Source organism: Lepisma saccharinum, chromosome 7, assembly GCF_977018435.1.
Source record: "Lepisma saccharinum chromosome 7, izLepSacc3.1, whole genome shotgun sequence".
NCBI lineage: Eukaryota > Metazoa > Arthropoda > Insecta > Zygentoma > Lepismatidae > Lepisma > Lepisma saccharinum.
This window is the reverse complement of record NC_139235.1, coordinates 58,890,356-58,918,135: the sequence shown is the minus strand read 5'-3', so window position 1 is coordinate 58,918,135 and position 27,780 is coordinate 58,890,356. Positions and strand designations below refer to the sequence as shown.

General features: G+C 43.1%; 1 protein-coding gene across 1 annotated transcript; it reads right to left on the bottom strand.

Annotated features, from left to right (window-relative positions):
• Positions 1-393: 393 nt before the first annotated feature.
• On the bottom strand, positions 394-26,596 carry LOC145990479 (uncharacterized). The gene is made up of 2 exons (XM_083126174.1): positions 25,195-26,596; positions 394-644 (listed from the first exon to the last, which is right to left on the bottom strand). The coding sequence occupies exons 1-2, from the start codon at positions 26,594-26,596 to the stop codon at positions 394-396; spliced, it is 1,653 nt and encodes a 550-aa protein (XP_082982300.1).
• Positions 26,597-27,780: the final 1,184 nt, after the last annotated feature.

The window sequence follows — 27,780 nt, the reverse complement described above, 5'->3', positions numbered from 1 at the left end:
CCATCTACAACTAAAAAAAGAGATAGAGATACCAACATTGCCGTAAGATAAAGAAAGAGAGACCTATCGCGACTTTTGTAAACCTCTCTTGGGGGGAAACACGATGTGCTATACACACGTGCGCGCTGGTGCCTCTTATTATTTTTCGTATTGTGAGGCAAACAAACAAATAATAATTGTTGTTTTTTAGGATGCCTGGCCCCTAACCCCGCCAGGGTGCGTGGTGCCCAACCCAAAAAGGCTCTAATGGCTGCGGTTGTAGATAACCACACCTCTGTAGGGTTTCACGTGTTTTTTTCCGTATGGTAGTGGTGGTGTCGGCAATAGTGGGTGGGTTAATTGTTGTTGTAGTATGTTGGCTATTTGGCAAAGTGCTACTGGTAACTGGAGAAGTTAGCGTGGGAACGTGAGGCGGTGGCGTCTGATTGTCTCCTGTGTTATTGTTCCCACCCGAAGGTCTACTCCACCCAACTCCGGCCGGTTTTTGTACGGGTGACCTCGTCGGTATTGTGTTGATTCCGCCGGGTATTGATTAACATCTGGCGAATCCGGGGCGTGATACATGCCAGGGCTTTTGTCTGCTTTTTCGCTATTCTTCTTGCTGGATTTTTTATAGTATGCCAAGGTGACCCATATTATGACGACTACAATACAGAAAATTCCAAAGGCAGCGATCCAAATCATGATGGACGGGTGTGTTGTTTTTTTGTTATTATTTATCGTCAAAAGCCATGTACACGTAACTCAAACCAACCTTGGAATTTTAGCTACCGACAGGTATAAATTTTTATTAGAAACCCCGCGCACATCAGTTGCAGTCGAGTATTGCTACTGGGTAGTCGCATAAAAGTGTACGCTATACCAAGTGTAATATCAAGTGTAATAGAAACCGAATTAGTTTGGTCTGTCAGGTGAGTACCATATCAGCATAAGTTATACGCACACAAGTTGCTTGACCAGTTATAAAACTAAAATTTACGCAATTATACTACTGTTTTTGTGTGTGTTAAATTGCTAGCAGCTTTTTGTAGGTAAGTTTTGTTTTTTGTTATTTTTTTTCTTGTGTGTGTGTTAATAATAATTGCGAGCGGCGTTAGTGAACAGAAAGTGTTGTTTTGATTGAACAACGAAATTATGCTAAACAAAAAAATATGAGCATATATAACATGTGCTTGAAAAAAAAACTATTCTTCATCGCAAATAACATAAAAGCGAGGTAACAATTGGAGGGAGAGGGGGTAATGATTATGATCATGTTAGTTTACTTATAGTGGATAGTATTGACGCGTGTACACTGGGTTGGATTTTGTTGTTTTTAAGTCTATTTTATGCACAGTAAGGCTAATCGAAACTGGGTCTATAGTGGGATCCGAACCACTTCCACTGGGTATCGAACTTGGAGTTTACAATTATACAAGTGTACAGGGGAAATTTTATTTTTTTGAATTTGTTGATACTCTCGATTGGATTTTGATGTTTTAAGTCTATTTTATGCATAGTAAGGCTAATCGAAACTGGGTCTACAACGGGATCCGAACCACCTCTGCCGGGTATCGAACTTGGAGTTTAAAATTATACAAGTAAAAGTAAAGTAAAAAGTCTTCCCCTGTGCATAGCACCACGCCATGAAGGCGTATAGGGGGTGTGGGGGTAACGCCCCACACTTTCTTGATCCGGTCGTGAGTGGGGGTGATGTGATCAGCATCACGCCCCTGACCGCCTTTACCCCCCAGGGTTTCCCCCAGGTACCCATGTTATTCGACGCTGGGTGGGCGCCGGGGCCGCTTCCACCGTTAGAAAAGTTCCCGGATTTGAACCGGCCGGGGATCGAACCCGGGACCTTGAGCATGGTAGTCAGACGCGTTACCGACTGAGCCACCGCGGCCACAAAATTATACAAGTGTACAGGGGAAACTCTATTTTTTGAATTTGTTGATACTCTGGATTGGGTTTTGTTGTTTTTAAGTCTATTTTATGCACAGTAAGGCTAATCGAAACTGGACCTACAGTTTCAAGAACCACTTGTACCTCTACCGGGTATCGAACTCTTGATTACAAGACTATTGCTGTGCTATCGCAGAGGCTAGTGGAAGTACTGATTGATTTGATGTTTTAAGTCTATTTTATGCACAGTAAGGCTAATTGGGACTGGACCTACAGTTTCAAGAACCACTTGTATGGGTATCGAACTCTTAATTACAAGGTTATTGCTGTGCCATCGTAGAGGCTAGTGGAAGTACTGATTGATTTGATGTTTTAAGTCTATTTTATGCACAGTAAGGCTAATTGGGACTGGACCTACAGTTTCAAGAACCACTTGTGTAGGTATCGAATTTTTGATTACAATGCTACCGCTGCGCCATCGCAAAGGCTAGTGGAAAGTACATAGTTATTCGAATCTTATTTATTTAAAATATTTAGTTTTTATGCACGCTTATTGATTTTTAAACCTAAAGTTAAATAAAATCTGGCAATTATATCCAAATATACTTATAGCTACAACGAGAATTCACAAAAAATAGCTTGAGATTTTTTTTTGCTACGTAAACAAAATAGTCGACATGCCAAATATGAACAGGCTATATAGATTTGAGAGATGGATAGAAAAAAAGTTAATTAAAATTTAATTTCATGATTGCAACACGAAACTTAATAATTGATTGATTGATTGATTGATTTAGTTTATTTTAATTTTGTGTTTTGTGCCTCTTAGCTAATTTGCGAAGATGGGGATGAGTGATGAAATTGATAAAAATCGATATTCACAAACAACCATACCCGACCGGGATTTGAAGCCGGAACTCTTGGCGTTACAGCGTGATGTGCTAACCACTCGGCCACAGGGTCGGGCAAGTACTAGTATATACATAAACCAAAGTTACATAGTTCTAAGCCCCATAGGAGTCGAGAAAATCAATATCTTGGAAAACGTCTTAAGACAAATATCTTAATCTTTAAGAAAGTCGACTTCCGGTCTGTCAAGATGTTACTTCCGGTCTGTCAAGAAAATTTTCTTAAGACATTTGTCTTAAGATGTTTTCCAAGACATTGATTTTCTCGGCTCCTAATTGACCTAGGATGATGATTTTAGGTTTGTTGGATAGGATTTGACGAAAACTATTCGACTAGCAAATAAAATCGATTCCACTCCCTCAAGTTTTAAAAATATAGACAATGTTTTTATTTTTTTTGAGAAACTTGATTTGCTGGCTTAGTTTTTACCCTATTTCGAAAATTTTAATGATATTTGATAAAAAATTGAATGTACTCTACAACCTATTGGAAACATAATGATTAGTGCTTACTGTTTTCGAGTTATTTTAAATTTAAATTTCAAGATGTAATTTCTAAGTTGTTTTGTAACTCGTAAACTATAGGTCGTAGAAAACCCATTCTTGTTTTATCTGCTATTGCCCGACGAATACTATAAACACAAATAATGTTTATTGCTTGATTTAAAAAAATAAAGATCGAAAATAATTTTGTTTTCTGAAAATAAAAAAAATGTGTGTATGGAAAAAAAAATACAATTGTGTAATTTTTTATGATGTATATTTGCATGTAAAAATAAGTATACCTGAAAGTTTTAGAATTTCAAAATAGCTATATATATTTGCTATTATATCAGCCAAAATAATAGAATATATATAAACAAGTATATTTTCATAGTTTCATACCTCTACTAGATTGGTGGAAAAATATACTAATGGGCAATAAAATCTGAAGAAAATTTGTGTCTAAGAAAAATAAACTAAATAGAATTACACATGCATACAATATTTATTGTGTTTTTTTCTATCTACAATTATATTTTTCTTATATATTTTTTTTATTTTTTTATAGAGTTGATTAAAGCACATATTTGAGGAAGGCAACACCACCCATATATAAATAAACACACCCCGAAAAAAATGCGCTCCATGAAAAGTTGCCCTGTGTGCAAAAAAACTATATCGAGCAAACATTTTGCAAGGCATTGTCGCACCTGCGTGCCAGGCAAGCATTTGGCTGCCACCGAACTGTGTTCCGGATGCAATAAACACATTACAATTGCGTATGCCAAGAAGCATAAGCTTACTTGTCTAAGCAAAAATACATCTGGGGCCCAGCCTTCGACCAGCTAAACCAAGAGGAAAGCGGAAGCCGACTCGCCACCATCCGTCAAGCGCATCAAGACTGTGGCGAAAGCAGACCGGTCTGCTTTCCAGCGTTTGTTAGAGGACTTTCCTCTTACTTCGGAGGGCTCATGCGATGTGCGTAGCTTTTTGGAGAACGTGCAAGCCCAAATTATTTCCATCCTCAGCGATGCGCTTGCAACGCACTCCACCAAATTCTACGCATCGCTTTGTTGCTGGTACAAGAAGCCGTCTGATGAAATTTACAGCTTCTGCCACAACACCAAGGCGAAGACGCTGCATCTGGCGGATGTCGAAAACCTAGAGGTCATCTACAACAAGTTTGCCGAGGAGCTGGTGGCAAAGCAGGAGGAACATCAAGCCAAGGGCTCGGGGGGTTCGCTGTGTGGGGAGCCTCACGAACTGCGCGTCAAACTTTGCAAGTTTGTGCCTCTCTCCGCCTCCAGCTACGTCCCCTTACCAAAAGCGATTGTGGAAAAAAAGGCTGTCCTGAACATTCAGAACAGTGACGCCAAGTGCTTTGTTTGGTCTGTGCTTGCAGCATTGCACCCTGTCCACTGGAGAAACCATCCATACCGAGTGAACCACTACCTACCCTACGAACCAGAGCTGGAAGATGCGATGGCTGGGATTGACTACCCGGTGGAGGTCTCGGACATTCGCAAGTTCGAGGCCCGTACACACAACCCTCGGTTGGCCATCAACGTTTATGGCCTCACCGACGAAAATGTGGTGTACCCTATCCGGGTGAGCGACGTAGACGACGGCGGTGCGCAGGAAATTTATCTTCTGCTCATCAAGGACGAGACCCATCACCATTACACTCTCATCCATTCCCTCTCTCGGCTTGTTTCGAGCCAGCTGAGCAGTGATAGTCACCACATAGAAGTTTGTCCCAGGTGCTTGTCTATATTTCGTAATCGAAAACGGCAGGATTACCAGCGCATCAGAGGTCGCAACATCGCTGCCGAGAAGCTCGCTAACCACAAGCTCTACTGCAAAGCCAACGAGCCTGGGGTGGCAGACTTGCCCGAACCTGGTACCGTGGAGCTTTTCCACATGCACGGTGCCATGGTGGAGCACCCCGCTATCATCATCGCGGATTTCGAAGCCTTCCTCAAACCCCTGTCCACTTGCGATCCCGATCCCGAAGTTTCCTCCACCACCCCTTACCAACTCCACGAGGCATCCAGTTTCGCATACGTTGTGGTGCGACGGGACCAGCACATTGCCCCCGAGCCCTACGTGTATCGCGGTCCCGATGCAGCCAAACACTTCCTCGAGAGGATGGTTGTGGAAGCCAACGAGATAGGGAAGGTATTGTTGACCCCCAAGCCTATGCTCCCACTGTCCCCCGACGATCAACGCAGACACGACGAGGCCATCGCTTGCCCTGTCTGCGCCGAGGAGTACACCGCCAAAAACTGTAAAGTCCGACACCACGATCACTTTAACGGTAGGTATGTTGGTCCTTGGTGCAACGATTGCAACCGCTTGGCCTGGGACCCGCGCTTCATCCCTGTGTTTTTTCACAATGGCTCGGGATACGACTTTCACCACCTGATCAAGCATCTTGGGTACGACAATGCAAGAATCAATGTCCTGGCACAAAACGAGGAGCGTTATATTAGCGTCAGCAAGTGGGTGCCGATCCCCAACTCAAAAAGCAGGAGCATCGAGCTTCGCTTCCTCGACTCCCTGAGGTTCCTCCCGGCCAGCCTCGATGCTCTCGCAGGGAAGCTGAGCAACGAGCAAATGCTTATTACCTCTGCAAATTTTCCAAACTTGGACGCCGGTCTCTTCAGGCGTAAGGGGGTCTACCCCTACGAATATGTCACAGACCCTACCAAGTTTGCGGAGACGTCGCTACCTCCCCAGGCGAAGTTCTACAGTCAGCTACGAGGCTCGAACATCACCGACGAAGAATATCATCACGCCCAGTCCATGTGGCGCGAGCTAGGTTGTCGAACTCTCGGAGACTACCACGACGCCTACCTCAGACTTGATGTGACGCTCCTTGCCGACGTGTTCCAGACGTTCTGGGCGACCGCAATGAACATCTACCACCTGGATCCCGCCTACTTCTATAGTCTCCCCGGACTGGCATGGTCAGCCATGTTTCTGGTGACGAAAATCAAGCTGGAGCTTCTTTCGGACGTAGACATGGTGCTGTTTGTGGAACGCGCCGTGCGAGGTGGAATGGTCCAGGTGTCGCAACGGCACGCGCGCGCCAACAATCACCACATGGCTACTGGCTACGACTCCACCCAACCGTCGAGCTACATCATGCACACGGACGTAAATAACTTGTATGGGCACTCCATGATGCAATCACTCCCTTTTAGAGGGTTCGAGTGGGCTGACCCTACCAAATTTGACGTTGAAGGTTTCGACGATTCGGAATATGGATTTTTCGCCGAGGTGGACCTTGAGTTCTCCGAGAAGCTGCAGGATTTGTTTTGCGATCTTCCCCCTGCACCCGAGTTCAAGTGTCCACCCGATTCCAACCAAACGAAGCTCGTCATGGATTTCGAACCCAAGAAGAATTACGTCCTGCACTACAAGAATCTCCGGTGGTTGATGCAGCAAGGGGTCACAGTCCACGCAGTTCACCACATCCTCAAGTTCGAGCATTCTCCGTGGTTGCGTCCATATATTGAAGTCAACACCGAACACCGCACCGCAGCCACGTCCGAGCTTGATAAGGATTTCTTCAAGCTTATGAATAATGCAGTGTTTGGCAAAACCATGGAGAATGTACGGAATCGCGTGGACATAAAATTGGTGACGAGGAAAGAGCGATGTCGTCAGCTTGTCGCGAGTCCATTGTTCAAGTCTCGAACAATCTATAACGAGCAGCTGGCTCTGATTCACATGAAGCAAGGTGTGGTGAAACTAACCAAGCCCATCTATGTGGGAGCCACGGTTCTGGATCTGAGCAAGCTCCACATGTTCGAGACGTACTACGACATATTACGTCCACACTACGGCCACAACATCTCGCTTCTCTACACGGACACGGACAGCTTGGTGTACCACGTCCGCTCACCCGATGCATACGGGGATATAGCCACAGTTCCATCTTTGGTTAAACTCTTCGACACCTCGGGCTATCCCCAGCCGAACCAGTACGGTATCCTGACCAGCAACAAGAAGGTGCCTGGCAAACTCAAAGATGAGAAGGACGGAGACGTGATTCTTGAGTTTGCAGGTCTTCGCGCCAAGGCCTATACCATCAAAGCCGAGGGCAGCGTTACCAAGAAGGCCAAGGGTGTTGGCAGACAGGTGGTTCGGGAGCATCTCACATTCGAGGACTTCGTGGATTGCCTCAAGACCAGGTCGTCTGTTCTAAGAGCTGAACAGCGCATCCAGAGCGTTGACCATGTGTTGACCACCAACAAAGTGAGGAAGATTGCCCTGGATCCCAACGATGACAAGAGGTACGTTCTCCAATGTGGAATCCACACACTGCCGTGGGGGCACTATCGCTTAGCAGAAAGCAAAACCTGCAACATATGCCCATCTTCAACAGAAGATTCATAAAACAAAACAAAAAAAAACAAAAAAAATATTTTGTTAGTCATTACAAAAAAAAACACTGACTGTTATTACAAAAAAAACTTTGACCGTATTTTAAATAACCAGCATACCTATGAATCTCTTTGGTTTCCGAAAACAAACCAACATGGAGACTGTACACCGCGCGACGACAGATCATGAATTTCTACCTTCCATGTTAACTAAACTCAACGGTCTACTGATTGTTCAGCTTAACAGCATTTGGACGAAATTGGATGACGATGTAGGCAAGATGTTTTACGTCTTCAACAACAATTTACATTTTTACAAAATTCCAATCGATGGAAAACTTCAAATCACCGTGAATCCGGAAAACGTAGGCGAAATCAAAATATCTACCGGCAAGAACATTTTTCGAATCAAGCACGACAAGATGCTTTCTAACATTACATACGATGTTTCTGCAGGAGATTGTTTATACGTGGAACTCCTAGGAGATTACGACAAACTCATTCCTCTCTTCGTAGAATTACGAATCATCTATCCTATTATAAATAACCGTTAACCAAAATGCCTAACGATATTTTCGGCAACACTAAGCGTGTAGACCACGCAGAAGAGATTCTCATGTTGGACGTCCGAATTAAAAAGTTGAGGAGCGATTTGATCGCTTTGCAGGAGACCTTAAACAAAAGTTTAGAGTCGGAGATCGCTACGCTCCAAACGCAATGTCTCGACCCCATTCTGAAAATCGATTCCGAACTGAAAACGCTCATAAAAAATTATGTCGACGTACCTTCTTACGACAACGTTCAAAATATACAGTTGAGCGTGGATAAGCTTCAAAATGATTTGGCCAAATTGCAGCAATTTCAATCGAAAAATGAAGATTTGGAAAAATTGAAACTCGAAATCGAAGAACGAACTTCGGCAATCGAAAAGAATTTCTCTGAACTTCAAACCGTCGTGAAGGATATTGATGTAGAACGCTTGCATGTTGTTGTTTCCAAATTACAAGAAGAATTCGCAGGCACGTTGGAAGAAATTAAATCCAAGTTACAGACTTTGGAAGATACCATGACGAACCTACCATCGTCAGACGAACTGCAGGTCATCAGCAAAAGCGTCGCGAACATAAAAATTCAATTGGAGGCTTATCAAGATTTCGAACACATTCAAACCACCATCGCTACGCTTCAGGCGTCTCTGGAGTTGATCAACGAAGAAATTAAAAATATTCACGCTGAAGCCAGTGCGTTGACGAGCATACAAGACACGTTAAGCATGGTTCAGCAGAAGATCGAATATTTAGAAAATTTGAACGTCGAAACGAACCTTGCTCATTTTCATCACGTACTGGACAACATACAGGGTGACTTGGAATCGTTACGGACGAGCGTACCTTCGAGCGAAGATTTGGAAAAATTGAAATCGGCGGTGACGGCACTATCCGATTCGAGCGACATCAAAAGTTCATTGAACGATCTCGAGAGTAGGGTGGCCAATCTCCCCACCTCAAAAGAATTACACGCTTTGAAAAGGAGCATATCACGTATGCTGAAACGACTAGAAACGGAAACGGCGAACGTGGAACAGATTCGAGACGAACTTGCTTCGCTGGTGTCGACGCTGCCCACTTCGCAGAGCGTCGCCGACCTTCACACGCAGTTTACCGAGATGCGAAGCATCGTGAACGATCTTACCGAAAAAAGTTCGAAATTGAATCAAGTCGAGAATCTTCAGAGTATCGTCGTCAACATCAGAGATCAAGTTGGAGTGTTGGAATCCACGCAGGAATCGACGCTGGCCTCTTTCGGTGCCAAATTACAAGAACTCAACGAAAACTTCAAGCAGTTGAACGTGGAAGTGAAAATCAAACCGTCATTTTCTACAGTAACGGATACCATCGTCGAACATTTGTTGCCCGTACAAAATACACTGGGACAGCTTCACAGCAACCTCGTTAGCGTCGATACTAAATTCGCTAAACTGCATTCTCTGCAAGCCATCGAAATCAACAGCGTACCCAATCAACAGAGAATCTCCACGTTCGTCGAAGGTAACAAACTGTACATGTTACATCCTTATCATCCGTACTACAAGTTTCTCCTCGATGGCACGATTCAGATAAACGAATTTTCGTACTGGTCTCACGGCAGAAAAGCTAGCGTTCCCACCATGACCTTGATATCGAATCGCGGTGTCCAGAAAGCAGGAAACATTCCTCTGGCACGTTGGAACGAAACGCGCAACATATATGAAATACACGAAGACGAAGATCTTACCGTTTTCGACGTGAGTGCCGGCGATAAGCTGATCATTCAAAACACGAGCGAAGTGCCACCCTCTTTGAATCCCATCACGCTTGTGCTTCTCTTCAAACGTAATCTCTAAAAAATGTCTAGGCAAGCCATCGTCGAAGAATTGCATAAACCTGCACGCCGCAACTACCAACGTTTGGCGGTGGTAACCAAGGGAATCGATGACCTCTGGCAAAGTGACCTCGTGGAGATGAGTAGCGGCAATCTAAAAAATGTGCATAAATTGAACAAGGGCAACAAGTACCTCCTCACCGTCATAGACACGTTTTCGAAATTTGCATGGGCTCTACCTTTGAAAGCCAAAACGGGGACATGCGTCACGGAAGCATTCAAGACAATTTTTCGCGAAAGCAACAGACGACCTCGGTTTTTGCAAACAGACAAGGGGAAGGAATTTTACAATGCCGTATTCCAAAAGTTTATTCGGAAACACGACATTCGACATTATTCAACCTTCAGTCACATCAAAGCCAGCATCGTGGAAAGATTTAATCGAACCTTGAAAACACACATGTGGAAACGATTCACGCTTCGAGGAAATTACAAATGGGTCGACATACTGCCGGAACTCGTCGACACCTATAATGATACGGTACACAGAACGATAGGCAGCAACGTTTAATTTCTACAGTTTACTGTCCAAAGTACACTCCCACGACTACCAAGAAATCAAAATTCAAAATTGGAGACCAGGTGAGGATCAGCAAATTCAAACGCACCTTCGAGAAGGGGTTCACAAAAAATTGGAGCACGGAACTTTTTACGATGGTTCGAGTTTTACCCGGAAACCGACACACGTATATAATAAAAGATAGTAGCGGCGAGATTTTGAAAGGAAGATTTTACGAAGAGGAACTCTCTAAAACAAAACATCCCGACACGTACCTCATCGAGAAAGTATTGCGTAGGAAAGGCGACAAACTGTTTGTCAAATGGCTGGGACTTCCGGAAAAGAGTTGGATCGACGCGAACGAAGTGATCTTGTGAGTACGTGGAACGTGGTGAAACGTCTACCGGATTCGGAAAGTCAAACAAAAAAAAGAACGGCGAGTTGCTTCCCGACAGCATCCGCTGTCTGATCGTAGGTCCTTCGGGGTGTGGGAAAACAACACTGCTCGTGGACAATTTTCTCCTCGCACCGAATTGGTTAGATTGGAAGAACAGGCACCTCTACATGTTCTCGAAAAGTTTGGAACAATCCAAATACCAGCAACTGATGAAACTGTACGATGGTCTGGACATTGCAACGTTCTCTTCGGAAATAAAACCACTCGACGATTGTCGTGAAAATTCAGTCGTTGTGTTCGACGATGTCATCCTGGAAAATCAAAACGAAATTCGCAATTTTTTCACGCAAGGTCGTCACAAAGGAATAGATTGCTTCTTCCTAGCTCAAACGTTTTCCAAAATTCCAAAACAGTTAGTACGCGACAACGCTAATTTTATATGTTTGTTTCGTCAAGATCACACCAACCTCAAGCACGCGTACGATGACTACGTAGGCGGAGACATGAACTACAATCAATTTTCGGAACGCTGCTGCTCCCACTGTTGGAACAGTGACGATTTCGGATTCGCGACGATCGACATGACGAGAAAACCCAACGACGGAAAATACAGAAACAAAATCAACGACTTTCTAAACGTTGCAACGTTGTGAGAAACGACGTGTATAAATAACGTTATGACGAAACGAAAAATCGAAGACGAAAATCTCAAGCTTCGCGATTACCTCGCGAAACGCTTCAAAGGTTGGAAATCCGAGAATCGCGGATTCTACGAAGAGAAGAAACGTCAAGATCAACCTGTGATCGACGCCATCAGCGATCTAGGTAAAGAAATTAAAGGCGTCACGGAACAAAATAAAAATTTGATCAACGAACTCGTACCACTTGCAGCTAAAAGTTACACCGTACCCACGCCCATTTCGAGCATTCCTTCGACACCGTTCGAACTGAAGGACGTACCGCCACGACGTCGAGCCATAGGTGGCACGCCATCGTCTTTGGATAAGATCGAGTTGGGGCCTTTGGCACGAGACTACCTGAGCACGGGGAAATTCGACAAGGATGAAGTGTTCGGATTGTATCCGAGCATGGAGAGCAACGAAGGCGGCGGTGTGGTTTGGAAGATTGGAAAATCGAAGGTGAGTTTTGAAGGCAACGACATTAAAGTTAATTTAGGCGAGAAGGATAGTTGGAACAGGTATCCGGGTACGGTGGGACTGTGGGAACTCGTTGCCAAAAAGCAGCCGAAAGATTACACCGACGAAGATTACCAGAGTTACAAGGAAATTTTGATCATGACGGATGCCTTGTACCAGAACAACGACGCCTCGCAGAATAGGGTGAAATCGAGCAGCGGCGAGAAGTACAGAAATCTCATCAAACCGATTTGGAACCAGGTGAAAACAGGCAGCGGCGTCAAACTCTACAACACCCTGCCCAAAGAGTTTGTGTGGGTGGACGACGTGCGCAAGCTCATAGACCGATTGTTGGTTATTGCAGGAGAGGAGAATGCTGGCAATCGTAATTTCTACAACGAAAAGGTAGGAATTGTGGACATGATCAGCACCAAACTTTCCAACTTCATCGTGAACGACGACAAGGGCATAGGTCACCTCATTAAAATTATCAACACGCTGCCTCCAAGATTCTGGAACGTGGCCGAAGGAAAGGGACTCGTGAACGACATCATCAACAAGTTACCTTTCGAGATGCATTTACCCGGCTACCAGTTCTGCGGACCGGGTACCAAACTCGAGAAAAGATTGGAGAGAGGAGACAAGGGTGTGAATCCGTTGGACGCCGCATGCAAAGATCACGACATTGCCTACAACACCACTCGCACCGATCTGGATGCACGTCACGAAGCAGACAGAAAGTTAGAGCACGCAGCTTTCGAAAGATTCGTTAGCAGAGACGCTTCGCTGGGAGAAAGAGTTGCAGCACTGGGCACCACCATAGCCATGAACACAAAACAAAAATTTGGATGGGGTGTGTAGAAATAAAAAAATTTCTCGAACCGTGAAAAAATTTCTTCGGCATATAAATAACACTACATAAAAAAAAAACTCCAGTTGTGTTTGCCATCTTATAAAAAATGAATAAACAATCACTAGACGCCCAAGCATTAAAACAAATGCTAAATTCATCAATCGAATATGTAAAAATTCAGGAATTGGAAGTGGACAAACCTTACACGATAACTTCCGGTTCAATTGTTCCTACCCAGTATGGTCCCAAGGCGCGTCTATTCCTCAACGCACAATACAGTCTATTTTTACCAGATCGATACGCTAACATGTTATCCGACGGGAAGCTAGCTATTTTAATCGAGAACAAAACTCAAATCGTGTACAAGGGTACAAAGGAACTTCTTGGTAAGAAAACAAAGCACGTAATAGAATTTGTGTAACGGTTCTGCGCGGAGTATATCCTTGAAAAAAAAATTATACGGAACAAAAAAAATCTCAGAACATTTATATATAAATAACATACCGAAAAAAAATTACACAAAACAAAAAAAATCTCAGAACATATATATAAATAACATACCGTGAAGATAACATATAAAGCATCAACATGAAGCCTAAAGGTGTCGTGTACCAGATACCATACTCCAATCTGAAAAATCTAGGTGCCCTCGATGGTTTACTCACCAAGAAACAACGCGAGAAGAAACGTTCTTGCTTGACGAAAGGACACGGAATGAAATTACTTCTCAGCACACCTCAATTGAGACGCTTGCAGCGTTCGCGGAAACAGCAAAAAATCGGAGGTTTCATATTCAGCATCCCAGCCATCCTGGCAGCATTGGGGGCCGTTGGAAGTTTGGCCGGCGGAAGTGCCGCCATCGCGAAAACAGTCATCGACTCGAAGAAGAACAAGGCAGAATTGGAAGAACAGAAACGTCACAACCTGGCTATGGAGAAGAAGGGGAAAGGTATAACCAAAAAACAAAAAAACAACCTCGATGCTTTGAAAAAATATAAAAAAAAGAAGAAGCCCTGTCCAACTTCGATATTGAATCTCTGATCGAACTGTTGGGAATAAAAAACTTCAGGGGTGTTTTCATGTCCGATTCTCTACCCTCTGCTGTGAAGAAAAAAGAGTATGGCGTGGTCAACCTGGATAGTTACAAAAATCCTGGTACACATTGGATATGCTACCTTAAAATTGACGATAACAATGCATTTGTTTTCGATTCGTTCGGTGGCACACCACCTGCCAGGTTGGTAAAGTATCTCAGTGTTGCCAACCTCTACTACAATGACAAACGCATCCAGGGTTTCACCGATGTTAACTGCGGCCACCTATGCCTTTCCGTTCTCGCATACATGTCTAAAATAAATAACCCGTCGGTGGAACATTTTCAGAAAGCATTGTGGAATCTTAAACACGATGGGCATGTTCCATCTCACGAGCGAATCTTCAATCTTGAAACTCGCGCTGCACGACGACATCGTCTATCCTAAATCTGTAGCTCTGCGTGCATTCTACAGCATGTACCTCATACCTAACGTCACGCAGCACAACAACAAAATTAGCGTTGGAAGCGAACACATCGTCGTCACGCCAGGCCAATACAATCTTTCCACTTTGCAAGCTCAATTACCCAAAGGCACGTACTTTTCTCAAAATTCGGTCACGCACAGAGTGGAAATCGTGTCTGCGACGGAGACCGTGGACCTGGGTACCATGGGTGAACTTTTAGGTTTCGAGAACAACACCAAACTCGAAGCTGGCATCAAACACACGGCAACCAACATTCCTAAATTTCTAGCCATAGAGACTCTAAACGTTCACTGCAACGTGGCGGAAGGCATGATCACGAAATCTTCGGACGGATTGTTAGGAAGTCACAAGCAGACGGGAATCATAGCCACGTTCAAACCCAGTTCCGAATTCATGGAACCGATCATCTACACACCCTCTTCACCGATCTATTTTCCAGTATGTCGCAACCGCATAGACGACATAGAGTTGGTGGTGACGAACGAGAAAGGAGAGGTGGTGGATTTCGCAGGTGCCACTACGACGGCCATCGTGGAGATCAACATATAATAAATAACACGCATAGTAAAAATGGAGCAAATCGAAAGTTACGAATTGCAATCTTTCCCTCCGAACCGTCGCACGTTCGCCAATCTCAACGAAGCGAACAGGGAGATCGAATACGACGTGGACGTAGGCGATGGGTTCGTTCATCCTCACAGAGCAGACCTCTACCTTCAATTCGACGTGGTGAAGAAAGAAAGCGGAGACGCGTTTCCCGCAGCAGCAAATTTGATACTCGTGGACAACTTCGTGCCTCACCTGTTCTCGCAGGTGGAGGTGAGGAAACACAACACCGTCATCGACAGAATAGACTATCCAGGCATCACGTCGACGGCAGTGGGAACATTGAAATTATCCAAAACGGACGCGGCATACTATCAGGCGGGAGGATTCGAAGCGGGAACAAAAATATCGACGAGAAGTCACACGGTGCTCTTTCCCATGCGTCTGCTGCCGGGATTCTTCTCGGACTACAAAGAGATCATGTGGAAGGGAGGTCTGCGCGTCACGTTTCGAAGAGCAGCCAACGACAACGACGCGCTGATGCGATACACCAACTTGAACGCCGACGGCACGCCGATAGCCAACACTTTACCCGAAGCAGCCAAGTGCGTCATCCGGAGCATGGAGTTGAGAATGCCGATCGTGGAATACGAAACAAACTACGCCCTCAAGTACAAAGCGGAGATCTTGAAGAGTCCGCAGGTGCCGATTCGCTTTCACAGTTACCAGTGCGTGCAAAAGGTGGCGTCGGGAAGTCACATGGAATTCGACGTGACGACGCAGTTCAACAACATACAGTTCGACATGCCAGATTTCGTCGTGGTGCTTTTTCAGACCGGGCGCGATAAAAATCAGGAAAAAAATTCCAGCAAATTCGACAACTGCAAGATCAAGAATATTTATCTGAAGAATGGAAGAAATGAAGTGTTCCCGCGCGAGAATTACAACCTCGACATGACCAAAAACGATTACCTAAAACTTTACGAAGCTTACACCTCTTTCAAACGCGTGACCGAGGGAAACGTGGACATGTACTACACGCCCAGCGAATTCATAACCCACAGACCCATGTCCGTCATCAATACCACGAAGAGGAAGCAGGTGGTGGTCAACGATCGCACCAACATCAAGGTCGTCTGCGAGTTCAACAGCCCGTTGCCCGAGGACACCGTATGCAGTGTGATCCTGCTCGCCGAGAAGTCCTTCGTCCACGACGTGAAGAACGAGAGGGTCACAGAGCAGTTTTAACAAGTTTTTAACATTTTTTCTTGCACAATAAGAAATTTTTGTACTAGCACAATCAGTTTCAATGGCACAATACGAAAAATTTCACTAGTTCAAGATCAGTTACAATATCAATTTCATCACTTATCAGTTACAATATCTTTTTTTGCACTATAGCACGAGAGACAAATCAGAAAATTTGCACAAAAAAATTTGTTGTTGTTTTTACACGAGAAAATTAACAATAAAATTCTTTTTTTATCGTTTCAGATGCTGTCGAAACATCAAAAACACATACACATACAAAGACACTAAAAAAATAAGTATGCAACTTTATTTGTAACACACACACATATATTCTCCATCTTCATCAAAAAAATATTATAATAAACATAATTATTTTTATCTATCACACAATAAAACTCTATATCCAAAATATTACAACATCAAATAACACTAGAGTCGTTAGTACACGTTGCATGCATTACGGAGGTCCTCTGTAGGGTTTCATGGAAGTTTGGGGGAAAAAAAAAAACACGTGAAACCCTACAGAGGTGTGGTTATCTACAACCGCAGCCATTAGAGCCTTTTTGGGTTGGGCACCACGCACCCTGGCGGGGTTAGGGGCCAGGCATCCTAAAAAACAACAATAATTATTTGTTTGTTTGCCTCACAATACGAAAAATAATAAGAGGCACCAGCGCGCACGTGTGTATAGCACATCGTGTTTCCCCCCAAGAGAGGTTTACAAAAGTCGCGATAGGTCTCTCTTTCTTTATCTTACGGCAATGTTGGTATCTCTATCTCTTTTTTTAGTTGTAGATGGGTTGCCAACACACTCTAGTTAATAATGCTACATATTATACACACACACGCACACACATACTGTGTTGCCATCCATCCATCTCTCTCTTTTACGGCAGTATATATTTGTTGCCAGCACTCCTTGCTAAATTGGCTAAACCCTTGCCAAGTAAAAAAAGCTGTAGGTAGGTGTTGGCAGCATTGTCGGTTGTTTAACTCTCCCCTCTCTCTTTTTTTCTCCTCTCTCTCTTTTTTGTAAAAAGCTATGGCGAAAATATCAGTAGGTTGGCAAATTGTTTTATGCACTGTAAGGCCTCAAGCAGTATTGCCAGCTCCTTGCTTTAGGTTAGGTTAGACCAAAATAAAAACCTTGGTGACTTTTCGAGTAAAATGTTGGCAATACTGCAAGACAAACCTCAAGCAGTATTGCCAGCTCCTTGCTTTAGGTTAGGTTAGACCCAAAAATAAAAACCTTGGTGATTTTATCGAGTAAGATGTTGGCAACGCTGCAAGACAAGCCTCAAGCAAAGTTGCCAGCTTGCTTTAGGTTAGGTTAGACCAAAAAAAACCTTGGTAACTTTTCGAGTAAAATGTTGGCAATACTGCAAGACAAACCTCAAGCAGTATTGCCAGCTCCTTGCTTGAGGTTAGGTTAGACCCAAAAACAAAAACCTTGGTGATTTTATCGAGTAAGATGTTGGCAACGCTGCAAGAAAATGAGGCTCAAGCAGTATTGCCAACTCCTTGCTTTAGGTTAGGTTATACCCAAAAACAAAAACCTTGGTGATTTTTTCAAGCAAGAAGTTGGCAACACTGCAAGAAAATAAGACTCATGCCTTACAAGAGCAAACCATTAAAACAAGCCTCAAGCAGTGTTGCCAGCTTGCTTGAGGTTAGGTTATATCCAAAAACAAAAACCTTGTTGATTTTTTCGAGTGAGGAGTTGGCAACACTGCTTGAGACTTTCTCGCAGTGTTGCCAGCTTCTTGCTTGAGGTTAGGTTATACCAAAAAACAAACCTTGGTGATTTTTTCGAGTGAGGAGTTGGCAACACTGTGAGCCCCACCGAGCCCCATTTTCGGGCTGTGAACCGGGGACACTGCTCTACTAATCTTTCGGATCCGGATCTGCGGATCCGGAATTTTCAGATCCGGATCCGGATCCAGAACTTTCGGATCCGGATCCGCGGATCCGGAATTTTCAGATCCGGATCCGGATCCAGAACTTTCGGATCCGGATCCGGATCCGCGGATCCGGAATTTTCAGATTCGGATCCGGATTCAGAACTTTCGGATCCGGATCCAGAATTTTCGGATCCGGATCCAAAACTTTCGGATCCGGTACTTTCAGATCCGGATCAGGTACTTTCGGATCCGGATCCGGTACTTTTGGATCCGGATCCGGAATTTTCGGATCCGGATCCGTTTTGCCATCCCACATGCGCTTCTTTGGAAAGTAAGAATGTGCTTATAACATATTGTTACCTGCTAATATACATATATATATAATATACATACACATATATATATATAGTGTGTGTGCTCGCGTGCGCGATTTGTAATTATTTAATACACTTACTTACTAGGGAGGTCTAAGTCTCCCCCTCCGATTTCCATGAAACTTGGCAGGTGTATAGAGTCCCCCCCTCAAATGTCAAGATGAGGAGAAGTTGAAGTGGGGATCTGTCCCCGAAACCACGTAAATATGGCATAGGAAGAAACAGGGGGCATACGGCCTCTCTATACACCTGTCAAATTTCATGGGAATCGGAGGGGGACACAGGGGTCAGATGATTCCCACGGCAATTTGTCCTAATCTTGACATTTGAGGCGGGTTTTGCCCCCTAAAACAGTATTTTAGCCGAAACAAAAAAACACGTATTTCTTCCTTTGGGCCCCTCTATACACCTGCGAAGTTTCATGAAAATCGGAGGGGAACACAGGGGTCAGATCCTTACTTCAATTTGTCCTCATCTTGACATTTGAGGGGATTTTGCCCCCTGAAACAGTTTTTAGCTCAAACAAAAAAACACGTAATTCTTCCTTCGGGCCCCTCTATACACCTGCCACGTTTCATGGAAATCGGAGGGGAACTCAGGGGTCAGATCCCCACTTCAATTTGTCCTCATCTTATTTGAGAGGAGGTTGCCCCTTAGAACAAATTTTTTTCCGAAACAAAAAAACACGTATTTCTTCATTTGGGCCCGTTTATACACACACCTGCCAAGTTTCATGGAAATCTGAGGGGGACACAGGGGTCAGATCCCCACTTCAATTTGTCCTCATCTTGACAATTCAGTGGGTTTCGCCCTGTAAAACCGTTTTTTAGCTGAAACAAAAAAAAACATGTATTTCTTCCTTTGGGCCCCACTATACACCTGCCAAGTTTCATGTAAATCGGAGGGGGACACACAAATCAAATGCCCACTGAAATTTGTCCTCATATTGACATTTGAGGGGGGGGTTGCCCCCTAAAATCGTTTTTTAGCCGAAACAAAAAAAACACGTATTTCTTCCATTGGGCCCCACTATACACCTGCCAAGTTTCATGAAAATCGGAAAGACACAGGGGTCAGATCCTCACTTCAATTTGTCCTCATCTTGACATTTGAGGGGGTTTTGCCCCCTAAAACCGTTTTTTAGCTGAAACAAAAAAAAACACGTATTTCTTCCATTGGGCCCCACTATACACCTGCCAAGTTTTATGGAAATGGGAGGGACACAGGGGTCAGATCCTCACTTCAATTTGTCCTCATCTTGACATTTGAGGGGGTTTTGCCCCCTAAAACCGTTTTTCATCTGAAACAAAAAAACACGTATTTCTTCCATTGGGCCCCACTATACACCTGCCAAGTTTCATGGAAATCGGAAAGACACAGGGGTCAGATCCTCACTTCAATTTGTCCTCATCTTGACATTTGAGGGGGTTTTGCCCCCTAAAACCGTTTTTTAGCTGAAACAAAAAAAACACGTATTTCTTCATTTGGGCCCGTTTATACACACACCTGCCAAGTATCATGGAAATCGGAGGGGGACACAGGGTCAGATCCTCACTTCAATTTGTCCTAATCTTGACATTTGAGGGGGTTTTGCCCCCTAAAACCGTTTTTTATCTGAAACAAAAAAACACGTATTTCTTCCATTGGGCCCCACTATACACCTGCCAAGTTTCATGAAAATCGGAAAGACACAGGGGTCAGATCCTCACTTCAATTTGTCCTCATCTTGACATTTGAAGGGGTTTTGCCCCCTAAAACCGTTTTTTAGCTGAAACAAAAAAAACACGTAATTCTTCCTTTGGGCCCCACTATACTGCCAAGTTTCATGGAAATCGGAGGGGGACCTTTAGATAACCTCCCTTGTTAGTCTTACACTTTGTAATTATTTAACACTGCATATATTATAATGTTTTATTTTAATTTGTAAAACTGTAACTGTAGAACAATTGTATAATTTTTGTATAACATTTCTATCTTGTTATATGTGTTAAAGGTTTCATCCTGGAATGGAATGTCTCACATTTATGTGTGTTTTCATTTCCAATACATTCGAATGAATACATATTCGTTTCAATGGCATTTACAAAATCACTTCGGACATTTGTGCACGAGTGTGTTAGCCGATGCGTAGCAAAGTATTTTAGGAACAACACTTGAAAAAAATTCTTGTAGGACTAAGCTGTGGTAATATTATAATGGGATTGAGATACGAAACTCTCGGATCCGGATCCGAAAATTCCGGATCCGGATCCAGATCCGAAACTCTCAGACCCGGATCCGGATCCGCGGATCCGGAACTCTCGGATCCGGATCCAGATCCGGAACTTTGGGATCCGGATCCGCGGATCCGGAACTCTCGGATCCGGATCCAGATCCGAAACTTTCAGATCCGGATCCGGATCCGGAATTTTCGGATCCGGATCCAGATCCGTAACTTTTGGATCCGGATCCGGATCCGAATGGATCCGGATTTTTCGGATCCGGATCCGTTTGGCCATCCCTAGTATACGGCCGTCAGACAAGAACTTGGAGGCCGTCCTAAATTCTCCACCACCTCAAGACAAATCACAATTACGTTCCTTCATCGGGATGATCAACTTTCATCTAAAGTTCGTACCGAACTTAGCTTCGAAACTTCACTTTTTGCTTTCTTTACTCAAGAAAAACGTCTCTTGGAACTGGGACGATAACTGTCAACACGAGTTCGACAGCATCATGGCGCAACTTCGACAGGTAAATCCTATTGTGCCTGTCGACCCAACAAAGCCAGTTGTACTTATCACCGATGGGTCTCCTTTCGGCTGTGGCGCGCAATTGTGTCATCGAGTTGAAAGCGGTCTACGGACCATCGCCTGCTCTTCTACCACCTTCAGTGATACGGAGCGGAGGTAGAGAGAGAAGCTCTAGCCATAGTTCACGGAATCAAGCGATTTCACAAATTTTTACTCGGATCCAAGTTCGAGATTGTCACAGACGCACGTGCTGTAAAGTTTATATTTTCTCCGGATCGAGCCATTTCAAAACATTCATCCAATAGATTGATGAGATGGGCTCTACTTTTATCTTCATACCAATATAATATAACACAATAATTCATTCCAGCAAGGTAGAAGTAGCTGACATGCTAAGCAGGTTGCCTACGCAAACACGTGACACAATACCAGCTGGAGAAGAAGAACTACATGCATATTTCGGGTCCATTGAAGACGCTGTAGCTCCTCTTTCACGAGACTCAATACAGAACGCCACTTCAGAAGACCCACTGCTCTCATTAGTTGTGTCCTGTGTAGTAAACGGATGGCCAGATCAAATCGACACGTCTACCGAACGGAAGAAGCTCGCACCTTTCTTCGAAAGAAGAGCTCACCTTACGTACGAGCAGGGAACGCTCATGTGGTCGGGTAGACTTATCATTCCCACAGTTAAACGGAATGAAGTTCTTAGAGCTTTACACGATGGACACATAGGTTCACCTCGAATGAAAGAGTTGTGTCTATCCAGATTTTGGTGGCCAGGCATGTCAGCAGAGATTACGGATTATGTAACGAGATGTGATACATGCCGAACAAATGCTCCTAAGGTCTACAACGGACCCGATTCTTTATGGCCTCTCACTTCGTACGTGAACGAGAGATGGCATATAGACCACTTTTTCTTTGCAGGGCGTAAGTTCCTACTGATAGTAGACGCCTTCAGCAAGTGAACAGAAGTATGGCCTGTACACACACTGGACACAAAGGAAACGATCCGCTGGCTTATGCAATCTTGCGCCAGACTAGGGATACCAAATACTATCGTATCCGACAACGGCCCAACGTTCACTTCTCTTGAATTTCGCAACTTTTGCCTTAAGAATGGTATCAAACATGTTACTTCACCGCCTTATCACAGCCCTAGCAATGGCTTAGCCGAACGATACGTTCGTACTGTCAAAACCGCTCTTGTCAAGCTTATAACTGACAAACCCAATCTAAGCACGCTTGAACTTGATATGGGGATCGCCAACCTTCCTTTCATCCTTCGGAACACGCGACTGGGTGGAAAAGGAAGCCTACCAGCACTTTCGATCTTGAAACACCGACCCAGATTTTGGTGGGCACCAACCAAAGTGCCTCTGTCTAGTGAATCTCCGTTCAAGCCGAGGAAGTCAGCAAAGTTTCGGAACGACTCTTCGTCGAAATACGGTACCTTTGCCAACAACTCAGCAGTTTGGGTTCAATCGCCTAAACACGGTACTCCGAATTACATCCCAGGAGTTGTTATTCGTCGTATTGGAGTTAGCATCCTCTACGAAATCATGCTAGAAGATGGAATCAAACTAGTGGTACATCCCAGGTGGTTGAAGAGACGTGTTTCACGTGACACTGGAGATGACGACGACTTCAACGTTACAATACCAAATAGAAATTCAGCCAACCCCGGTGGAACAGTACCAAAACCTACCCCAGGTAGAGCCGGATACCCAGGACCAGGTCCTAGCACACCTCACTCATATCCGAGAAGGTCTACCAGGATTCGCCGCCCACCACATCGATACGGTCATCAGCATACCTGATTTGTTTTTTTAATGGGATACCTGGAGGGATGATACGGTCCAGGTATTAAGCGTATAGCTACAAGGTATGGTCTTCACGGCCAGAAGAAGATAAATCATAAGCAGATGTATTCTGTGTGTAATTCTTGCTATTTCGTTATTCAATGTACTTGAATGTTTCGAACATAACGTCCAGTTTCTATTAAATATGTTAATTGTTCATCGTCCGGTTTTTATCTTGTGCGACTTAGTATTAACATACATTATTATGTCCTTCACTCCGAACCTATCATTAACACTAATCCCCACCTTCGCAATCAGCCAAAAGTGGCACAAAAGGTGAAATAAAATAAAGTATATCAATCAGTCAATCAATCCAAAGTTCTTGGAGCCGGCAAACCGTGCTGGAGTCTTCACACTGCAGGCTCCCTCCAAAGGTGAATTTTTGGTGTATTTTTTTCAAGATGGCGGTGAACATGCAAGTCAGGGAGTGGTAAACCCTTCAAAATCGGATTCGTCACATTTTTTACTACAGAAGTAGTTGGTTTAATTTAACTTGGTTTCCCAGGCAATATTATTTTTACTAGACTCTAAGTCGTTTCACTGACTTGACTTACTTGACTTATTTCCTGTTACTCCGCTACGGAGCATAGGGCCTCAACGAAGCATCGCCAACGTACTCTGTTTCCAGCAATCTTCCTTATCTCGTTCCAGGTCTTTCCTGCTTCCCATATTTCTTGCTCTATTGTCCTTCTCCAACTCATTCTTGGCCTTCCTCTCCTACGTTGTCCTTGTGGATTCCAGCTCAATGCTTGTCTCTCTATTGCCGATGGATCTTTCCTCAATGTGTGGCCTATCCACTTCCATTTTCTTCTTTTGATCTGTATTGCCACCGGTTCCTCTTGCGTACGTCTCCATAGATCTTCATTTGAGATAATATCTGGCCAATATATTCCCAGAAGTTTCCTTAGGCATCTGTTTATGAATGTCTGTAGGTCTTTAGTAATTTTCTTCGTTACTTTCCAAGTTTCACATCCATAAAGGAGAACTGACTTCACATTAGTTCTAAAAATTCGCAGCTTAGTTCTTATTGAAATTTCTCTGGCTTTCCAAACTTTATATAGCTGAATAAATGCCACATTTGCTTTCCTAATTCTTGATCTAACATCATCTTCTGTTCCCCCTGTATTTGTCACCAAACTCCCCAGATATGTAAACTCCTTAACCTCTTCAATATTTTCCTCATTCAAGTGGAAATTTTCCATCTTTTTTACATTTGTTCTTAATGATTTCGTCTTTGTACTATTTATCTTTAAACCAACTCTTTTCCCTTCCTTATCCAAATCTCCTAATTTCTTTTCCATATTACGGTATGTGTGAGACAGCAGACAAACATCATCTGCAAAACACAAGTCTTCTAGCTGTTGGGTGAGACTCCAATTTATACCTCTCCTTTTTCCTTCCGTTACCCTCTTCATTACTTTATCAATTACCATCCGAAATATTGTTGGTGACAAAATACATCCTTGCCTTACTCCTGAAATAACTGGTATTGGATCCGTAAGTATTCCCTCATGTACAACTTGACATGTGGAACCATCATAGGAGTTTTTAATAAGATCAATCATGTGTGCTGGAATGCCATATTATTTTACAATTGTCCACATTTTCATGATATTTACAGAGTCAAATGCTTTCTGAAAGTCCACAAATATAAGGTACATATTAGAGAAGTATTCCATACTCTGTTCTATAATAATACGCAGTGTATTTATCTGATCTATACAGGAACGGTTGCTTCGAAAGCCTGCTTGTTTTCTCCGGATCTTTTTCTCAACACATCCTTTAATTCGGTTTAAAATAATTCTACTTAGAACTTTACTAGGAACTGAAAGTAGTGTTATGCCTCTCCAGTTATTGCAGTTAGTAATATCTCCCTTCTTAGGTATTTTTACTAGTAAACCTCTTTTCCAATCTTCTGGTATTGATTTTGTTATCCATATTTTTGCAAAAAGTGGTTGTAATATTTCTATTGTCATCTCCATGTCTTCCTTAAGAATTTCTGGTGGAACGTTATCAATTCCAGGTGCTTTACCACTCTTTTGTTCTCTCAATGCTTTTTTAATTTCTTCTTTTGTTGGTTCTTTAGTAGTTATTTCATCTTCTATTTCATATTCTGGCATTTCTTCCGGTATTTCAAGCAAATCTTCTGTCCCTTCTATGGTTTGGTTTAATACTTCTGAAAAATGTTCTTTCCATCTATTGAGCTGATTTTCCTTATTCGTAAGGAGTACTCCATCTCTATTTCTCACTGGGCGATTCCGCATGGTTTTCTTTTGAGACAAGATCTTTGTAATTTGGTATACTTCCTTCATATTTCCCTCATTTACTGCTTTTTCTGCCTTCCCGGCTAACTCACTGGTCCATTTTCTACGGTCAGCTCGCGCACTATATTTCACTTCATGATCTTTTTTCCTATATTCTTCTTGTAATTCTGCTTTCTTTTTCCTAGTTTTACACATATTAGTCTTCTGCTTAATGTGTTTCCTTTCTTCTATTTTCCTCCAAGTTTCCTCTAACATCCAGTTCTTTTTCTTAGGATTTCTATATCCCAAAACTTCTTTTGATACCGTTGTAAATGTATTTTTCACCTTTTCCCAGTGTTGTTCCACCTCATCACCATCCAGCTCCCCTAGTTCTTGATATTTGTTTTGAAGTTGCAACTTGAAGTCATGTTTTACACTATTATTCTGTAGTTTTCCAATGTCAAACTTTGTGCTTTGTTTATTAAATTTCTCCTTTGCGGCCATAATTGTTACCCTAAAACTGGCTACCATAAGATGATGATCACTGCTAATGTCTGCTCCACGTTTACTTCTCACATCTAATAAAGATGTTCTCCATTTCCTACTTATAGCTATATGATCAATCTGATTTTGAGTTCTATGATCTGGGGATACCCAAGAGATCTTATGTATATTTTTATGTGCAAATAGTGTACCTCCAATAGTCATTTCATTTGAGGCACACCAATCTACAAACATTTCCCCATTTTCATTTCTATCACCTAGACCATGCTTGCCAATCACTTGCTCCAGTCCAACATTTTCTGAGCCAATTTTAGCATTTAAATCGCCCATTGCAATAATAAAATCTTTCTTCTTAACCTTATTTATAGTGTCTTGTAATTCTTTGTAGAACTCTTGTTTTTCTTCTATTTCTGCTTGGTTTGTGGGTGCATAGCATTGTATGATGCTCACATTTCTAACCTTTGCCTGTAATCTGACCATAATTATTCGTTCAGATACAGGCTTCCAGTCCAATATACTTCGAGCAGTCTTCTTGTTTATGAGTATGCCTACTCCATTACGATGTTCATCATCTTCATTTGGTCTACCTGAATAGAGGAATGTCATACCACTAGATGTTTTCATCTCTCCAAATTCATTCCAATGCACTTCGCTCATTCCCAGGATGTCCAACTTATATTTCTCCATTTCTGCTTCTACTTGTTGCAATTTTCCTGCCTCATATAATGTTCTAACATTCCAAAACCCCACTAAAGTTTTCTTTTCAAGTCCAAAGGTCGTCAACAGTTTGTCCGTCCGGCTATTTCCTCGTTTGGTTTCTTTAATAATCTATTTTAAGGGTAGTGGGTTATTGGCCCTCTGACCCCGAGTGCCATGATGGGGCTGCCATCTTTAGGCCTTGGCACTTGCCACTCCACAATGTGGGACACAAATGCAGATGTTCGCATTTGTTTGTTTGGGACTGGGTAGGAATATTAGGATAGGATATATTAGGTAAGATGGGGCGTTGCAGAACACCTTAGTCTGGCTTCTCTTCTGAGACCTGTCCAGCATGGGTGACCCTGCTGGTAGAAAATCTACCGCTGGCATAGCTCTCAGCCCCAACAAAGCACGCAAACCCCTCCGCCCGCACGGTCAGTGCTACTTTAAGGCGGCGTTCCCTGGAGGGGAAGCACTGAAGGTGAAGCATATTCTGCTTTCAGAATTTTTTATTTCTGTTCCAAAAGCCATCCAAAAGCGAAACATTCACCAAACAGAAATTTTATTTAACTGCACAACATCTTATTCCCATCCAAGTCTAAGATAGGTATTCAAGGTCAAGAGTCACATCATGTGACGTTAATATGCAAACTTCAGTATATTCAAATAAGATTATTTTTGACTAACACTATACTCTCTTAGCTCAAAATATGCCCAAGATGAAAGTTTTACCATAATTAGAAGAGAATGTTTTTGTTTTTTTACCTTGTAAGAATAAATTTTATATTTTTAAAAAAATTGATAACCCTTCTGTACGAACACCGTGTATCACTCAGTGATAAAATTATACACATGCAAGTTATTTCATGGTCTCTACCATTGTACCAATTGGTCGGGTTGAAAAGTTCATTTTTTTGTGACGATTTGGCATGGAATGACCCCATCGTTTCATGTCTTATTTAACACTAGCTGATTGCCCGGCGTTGCTCGGGTATTTATCTATCCCAGTCTTCTATTCGACAGGAATATAATGAATTCTAACTATAGTGTCAAATGAACTTGGAGTTGAACGGCATTTGGAGTGTCATTATTCATCTCAGCGGTTCCGAAAACTATGGATTGCACACTAATATCGGTCGTTTTACATGTCACCCCCTTCCCACACCCACCCC